The sequence below is a fragment of the Nicotiana sylvestris genome, chromosome 4 (genome assembly GCF_000393655.2).
Source record: "Nicotiana sylvestris chromosome 4, ASM39365v2, whole genome shotgun sequence".
Lineage (NCBI taxonomy): Eukaryota > Viridiplantae > Streptophyta > Magnoliopsida > Solanales > Solanaceae > Nicotiana > Nicotiana sylvestris.
The window spans coordinates 71,463,871-71,470,905 of record NC_091060.1 but is presented as its reverse complement, the minus strand read 5'-3'; the positions used below and the strand labels follow the sequence as shown (position 1 = coordinate 71,470,905).

The following is a 7,035-nucleotide window of genomic DNA, read 5'->3' as shown; positions in this document are numbered from 1 at the left end:
TACCTGTCTGTTATTTGTTTCAAACTAACCGTTTGTTTGCTGATAAGTTCAGGTTCCTAGAAAAGTAGTTTGGTTTTGTGGTAATCTGGCCTCACATTCATACTTCACGAGATCAAAAGGAAGCGTTCAGCCACCCGTCGCTAAATCAAGAGGAAGTGTTCATACATACTTCACAAGGTCGAAAGGAAGTGTCGAAATGTCTTCAGAAGTTCCTCTGCCAACGATTCCTATTTCGGAGGAAAGTTCAATCTCAGCCATCCTAACTTCTGAGTCAGCAACGGTCGAGGAAAATAGAATTCTACGTCTCCGCATGATGGAAATGTGGGACGCCTGGGCCAATGGAAAAGAGCCACCAAGTGCGATCCCTGGATTCCCTGAGCTTTTTCTAGGGCAAGTGGGACCTCCAACATCCCCATAAGTTATCCAAATACCCCACTGGGATTTCCTACCATCTCAGCCTACTTTACTGGAACACCTTCTGAGTCTCGCCCCCAGGTGTTAGCTTCCGGTACGGCTTCAAACATATTCATTGCTCCACCTTGTTCAGCTACGGCACAACCTATTTTACCCAGGCCTAACTTCGATTCATCATCCTTCACATTTCAAGCACCACCTCTTCCATTGGAACCTAGCCAGTTCACTACCAACGCTTACCCTCAGCCGTCTCGGTACGAGTTTATCACAGGGCAGGAGAAAGCCGAGAAAACACCTGAACAAGAGGAAATGACCAGAAAAATGAGAAGCATGGAGCAAACTCTCAAAAATATACAGGGTCTGAGCGGGCAAAAGAGCGTATCTTACGCTGACCTGTGCATGTTCCCGCACGTACATCTGCCCTTGGGTTTCAAAACCCCAAAGTTTGAGAAATATGACGGGCATGGGGACCCCATAGCCCACCTCAAAAGGTACTGCAACCAGTTGCGAGGAGCGGGCGGAAAAGAAGAGCTTCTTATGGCTTACTTTGGAGAAACTTTGATCGGCATTGCTTCTGAATGGTATACGGATCAGGAAGTATCTCGTTGGCACATTTGGGACGACTTGGCTCGGGATTTTGTCAGGCAGTTTCAATATAACATCGATATTGCCCCCGACAGGAATTCATTGTTGAATCTAAAGAAGAAGCCTTCAGAGAGCTTCCGAGAATATGCTGTCAAATGGCGCGAACAAGCATCCAGAGTCAAACCTCCCATGGATGAAACAGAAATGGTCAGCGTTTTCCTTCAAGCTCAAGAGGCTGATTATTATCAAAACATGATGTCTGCAATGGGAAAGCCGTTTGCTGAAGCCATCAAAATCGGTGAAATGGTGGAAAATGGTTTAAAAACAGGGCGAATCTTGAGTCAGTCTGCTATAAGGGCCACCTCCCAAGCAATCCAAGGCGGGTCTGGAGGAGGAGCAAACCGAAAGAAGAAGGAAGAAGCAACAATGGCAACTTCGAGTGTAAGAAAACCCCATCCGTCCAGATTTCATTTCTCTGAAAGAGCCCCGCAACACTACTACCCCCATCAAGATGCGGCCTATGCTATGAACCTTCAGCCCTACACAGTAATGAATGCACAACCATATATTAGGCCACAACAACAATTTCACCAAAAGCGAGCTCAATTTCCAAGAAATCAACCTCCTCACCAAGCTCAGTATAATCCCCGACCTCCACAAAATAATCTCCCCTACAATGCCCGCACTCGAGAGCCGCCCAGGAAAACGGACTTCACACCTATTGGTGAGTCGTATTCCAACCTTTTCCCTAAATTGGTCCAAATGGGTTTGTTACAACCCATACCCCCAAATAGGCAAAACCCAGAGTCACCCTCTTACCAACCTGGTGCCCGATGTGCCTATCATTCTGGAGTGGAAGGGCATGACACTGAGAGCTGTTGGACTTTGAAAAGGGTTGTTGAAAACCTCATAGAACAAAAGCGGATAGTGTTAAAGGACAAAGACATTCCTAATGTGACCAACAACCCGTTACCGGCTCACAACAATGGACCAATTATTGGGATGATCTGCGAAGATAAAGAGTTTAATCCTGTCTTGAAAGCCATCATTGCAATCGCTGACATTGAGAAAAAGCCCAAGACGTATGCAAAGCAAGAAAAGGGGGACAAGAAGAGTAAATCCCCCCCCTCAAAACACAGAAAAAGCAGTGGAAACCAAAACTGAGGTAGTACCCTCGAAAGATGTCGTCCTTTATGTCCCCCGAGGTTCGAAGAAAGGACAAGTGACATTGAGCCCTCCAAGAAGGTTTGAGCTGAACAAAAGATCTAAAATGTATGTGCCCAAAGGGACCTATGCGGAAAGGGGGCCAATAATTTCACCAAGGCTGAATGAGCCCATGATTATTGGACGCGCGCCGCAGAGGCCCATGACAGATCCTACTACCGTCCCGTGGAATTATAACAAGGCGGTAGTAACCTACAAAGGAAAAGAAATCCTGGGAGAAGTAAATGAAACTAACCCAACTGAAAAATACCTCAACCTGGAGGAGTTGAATGATTCTACAAAGAGGCGTTTCCCACTCAAGAAACCAGTTAGTGCCGAGGAAGCGGAAGAGTTTTTTAGGAAAATAAAAACTGCGGACTACGAGATAATTGACCAACTCCGAAAGTCTCCCGCTCAGGTCTCGTTGTTGTCTCTATTAATGAATTCAACTGAGCATCAGAAAGTGTTGATCAAGACCCTCAACGAAGCTTACGTCCCAATTGAAACTACTGTGGAACAGCTAGAGAGGATGGCAGAAAGATTCTTCATGATCAATCAGATTTTCTTCATCAAAAATGATCTGCCCCCGGAAGGGGCCGCTCACAACAAGGCCCTCCACCTAACAGTTAAATGTGAAGGGTACTATGTGAAGAGGGTCATGCTGGATGGCGGGTCCGGAGTAGATATCTGTCCCCTTTCGACTCTGCAAAGAATGGAGATCGAGACAGGTAGAATCGGGCCCAACAGTGTATGTGTTCGTGCCTTTGATGGCATCAAAAGGGACACCCTAGGCGAGATCGATTTGATTTTGACTATTGGACCTGTGGATTTTGAGGTGACCTTTCAGGTCCTAGATATGGATACTTCTTACAATTTCCTTCTAGGAAGGCCTTGGATTCATGCGGCGGAAGCCATACCTTCTACTCTCCACCAGATGGTAAAATTTGTATATGAAAATCAAAAGATTATAGTCCACGGAGAGGATGAGCATTCAATTTATCGAGACTCGTCGGTTCCATGCCTCGAAGCTAAGGAGGGTAGTGAACACATAGTCTATCAAGTTTTTGAGGTTGTGGTCGCAGACCAATGCGAAGAAGGAAGCCCTTACCCTCAACCTTTTCTCTCAAAAGCGTCAGTTATGGTTGCCAAGGAAATGATCAGGTATGGTTATAAACTAGAGAAGGGACTCGGGGCATCATTGCAAGGTATCACCGAACCTATCACCTTACCTGCCACCGAAAAGTTCTTTGGTGTTGGTTTTTACGCCGAAGAAGCTGACGTAATGTGGGCAAACCAACGGAAGAGAAATGGTTGGGTTTTATCTCAGCCAATTCCGCATCTTTACAGAACATTCGTCAGACCCAAGTACATTGAAGAAAGAGAGGATGAGACCTTCACGACCAAGGAAATTGAAGAAATCTGTGGGGTTATGAGGCAAATGCTGTATGAAACCCATATGGTTCAGCCGGGAGAAGGCTCGAGCACCGCTGAGGTGCTTTACATGGGGCATGGTGCCAAATTGCAAAACTGGAAGGCTACTCCATTTCCGATCAAGCGGGAATCCTGGTAGACCAGTCTTGACACCTTTTCTGCATCACGAGTTATTTTGGGGTGTAACTCGAATGATTTCCTTTTAGTTTCCTGTCCTTAAATTCTGATGTAAACCCTATTATCTTCAAAATTCAATGAAATGAAATTAATATTTCATCTTTCATCTTATTTATTCTCTCTGATTTTTTTTATTTTTCTTGTTTGTTTTTTCTTTCAGTTCTAATAATGCGGTTTTAAATAACATGACATGCTTGTGGACTTCATGCCCATATCCAAACATGCAGTCTAGCTGCGAAATAATGAACCAAGAAATGGAATACGATGAAGAAGAGACTTTTAGGGAAATAAATCGAGAATTGGAACACTTTGAGAACAAACCTAAGCCGAATCTGAATGACACCGAACCGGTTAATTTGGGAACTCATGAGGAAATCCGAGAGACCAAAATAAGCATTCACACGGACGAGAGAACGCGAGACGCGATAGTTCAACTCCTTTTTGAATTTAAAGATGTGTTTGCTTGGTCATACGATGACATGCCAGGATTAGGTGTTGATCTAGTGGTGCATAAATTGCCAATTCACCCTGATTATCCTCCAGTTCAACAAAAGCAAAGAAAGTTCAAAACTGATGTCAGTGACAAGATTAAAGAAGAAATCACCAAGCAGCTGAAAACGGGAGTAATTCGGGTAGTCCAGTACACCACGTGGTTGGCGAATGTAGTTCCAGTGCCGAAAAAAGATGGGAAGACTCGGGTATGTGTGGATTATCGAGATTTGAACAGAGCGAGTCCCAAAGACAATTTCCCATTGCCCAACATCCACATCCTTGTTGATAATTGCGCCAAACATGAGATCCAGTCTTTCGTAGATTGTTACGCTGGATATCATCAGGTGTTGATGGATGAAGAAGACGCCGAGAAGACTGCCTTCACTACACCATGGGGCACTTACTGTTACCGGGTTATGTCATTCGGTCTGAAGAATGCTGGGGCAACTTACATGAGATCTATGACTGCCATTTTTCATGACATGATGCATCAAGAAATAGAGGTGTATGTGGACGACGTGATAGTCAAGTCCAGGACTCGGGACAATCATATCCAAGACTTGAGGAAATTCTTCGAGAGACTGAGAAAGTACGACTTGAAGCTGAACCCGGCCAAATGCGCCTTTCGGAGTCCCATCAGGCAAGCTTTTGGGTTTCATAGTAAGCAGGAGAGGTATAGAGTTAGATCCAACAAAGATAAAATCTATCAGAGATCTACCTCCCCCAAGAACGAAGAAAGACGTGATGAGTCTGTTGGGCAGGTTAAACTATATCAGTCGATTTATTGCCCAGCTGACTAGCACGTGTGAGCCCATACTTAAGATATTAAGGAAGGATGCAGCGATCAAATGGACGGCTGAGTGTCAAGAAACTTTTGACAAGATCAAAGAATATCTTTTAAATCCCCCAGTTTTGGTCCCGCCAGAGCCAGAGAGACCCCTGTTCTTGTATCTGACAATCTTGGAAAATTCTTTCGGTTGCGTCCTCGGGCAACATGACATAACCGGAAAGAAGGAGCAGGCGATCTACTACTTGAGCAAGAAATTCACCGGCTACAAGGCCAAGTACACTCTGCTGGAAAGAACGTGTTGTGCTTTGACGTGGGTTGCTCAAAAATTGAGACATTATCTCCAAGCTCACACTACTTACCTCATAAGCAGGCTGGATCCTTTGAAGTATATATTTCAGAAACCAATGCCTACTGGAAGACTGGCCAAGTGGCAAATCTTGCTTACTGAATTTGACATAGTCTATGTCACCCGCACGGCAATGAAAGCCCAGGCGTTAGCCGATCATTTGGCCGAAAGTCCGGTTGATGAGGAATACCAGCCATTGAGTACTTATTTTCCAGATGAAGAAATAAATACCATAGAAGTGGTCTCGGAAAACACTGACGTTTGGAAGATGTTCTTTGATGGGGCCGTAAACGCCAAAGGTGTAGGAATAGGGGCAATCTTGATCTCACCTGCTGGTCAACATTATCCGGCTACAGCTAGGCTTCGTTTCTTTTGCACGAACAATACAGCTGAATAAGAAGCCTGCATCATGGGCATGAATATGGCGATCGATCAAGATGTTGGGGATTTGTTGATTATGGGGGATTCTGATTTGATTATCCGTCAAGCCCAGGGTGAATGGGAAACTCGAGATGTCAAGCTTATTCTTTACCGGCAGCACGTAGAGGATCTCAGCAAGCGGTTCAGATCAGTAGAGTTCAGGTATATCCCGCGATGTCACAATGAATTAGCCGATGCACTTGCCACTTTAGCTTCAATGTTACCTTATCCAGGCAACGCCCACATCGATCCCTTGGAAATCCAAATCAGGGAAATGCAAGGTTACTGCAATGCCATCGAGGCAGGACCAAGTATCCAGCCATGGTACCAGGATGTTAAGAGGTTCTTGAAAATACAATAATACCCCGAACATGCTACTGGAGATCAGAAGAGAACTATTAGGCGCCAGGCAAGTGGATTCTTTTTGAGCGGTGAGATATTGTATAAAAGAACCCCTGATCTCAACTTATTAAGATGTGTTGACGCCAAAGAAGCAGGCAGAATCATGCATGAAGTACACGCAGGAGTGTGTGGACCTCATATGAACGGGTATGTTTTGGTAAAGAAAATCCTTCGGGCCGGGTATTATTGGATAACTATGGAGAAAGATTGCTTCAGCTTCGTTCGGAAATGTCATCAGTGTCAGGTGCATGGAGATCTAATTCACGCACCTCCCATAGAACTGCATCCCATGTCTGCACCTTGGCCATTTGTTGCCTGGGGTATGGATGTCATTGGTCCGATTGAGCCCAAAGCTTCAAATGGGCACAGATTCATATTGGTCGCTATCGACTACTTCACAAAATGGGTCGAGGCTGTCACTCTCAAATCGGTCACTAAGAAAGCCGTGGTGGATTTCGTACATTCAAATCTTATCTGTCGTTTCGGTATTCCTGCAACTATAATCACAGATAATGCGGCAAACCTGAATAGTCATTTGATGAAGGATGTGTGCGAACAGTTCAAAATAACGCATAGGAATTCCACTCCTTATCGGCCCAAAGCCAACGGCACTATTAAAGCGGCGAACAAAAACATCAAGAAGATTTTGAGGAAGACAACCCAGAGTTCCAGACAATGGCATGAGCAGTTACCTTTCGCCCTGTTGGGATATCGCACTACAATACACACATCAGTAGGGGCAACCCCATGCTTGTTAGTTTACGGGACCGAGGCT

At 45.0% G+C, this 7,035-nt stretch overlaps 1 protein-coding gene across 1 annotated transcript; it reads left to right on the top strand.

The window, feature by feature from the left end:
• The first annotated feature begins 5,895 nt into the window (after positions 1–5,895).
• Positions 5,896–6,219, top strand: LOC138889688 (uncharacterized). Its single transcript, XM_070173023.1, has one exon. It carries the CDS (start codon positions 5,896–5,898, stop codon positions 6,217–6,219), a length of 324 nt encoding a protein of 107 aa, XP_070029124.1.
• Positions 6,220–7,035: the final 816 nt, after the last annotated feature.

Excerpts from the sequence above, each read along its gene's own strand:
- LOC138889688 (XM_070173023.1), top strand. The coding sequence starts at position 5,896 with ATGGGGGATTCTGATTTGATTATCCGTCAAGCCCAGGGTGAATGGGAA.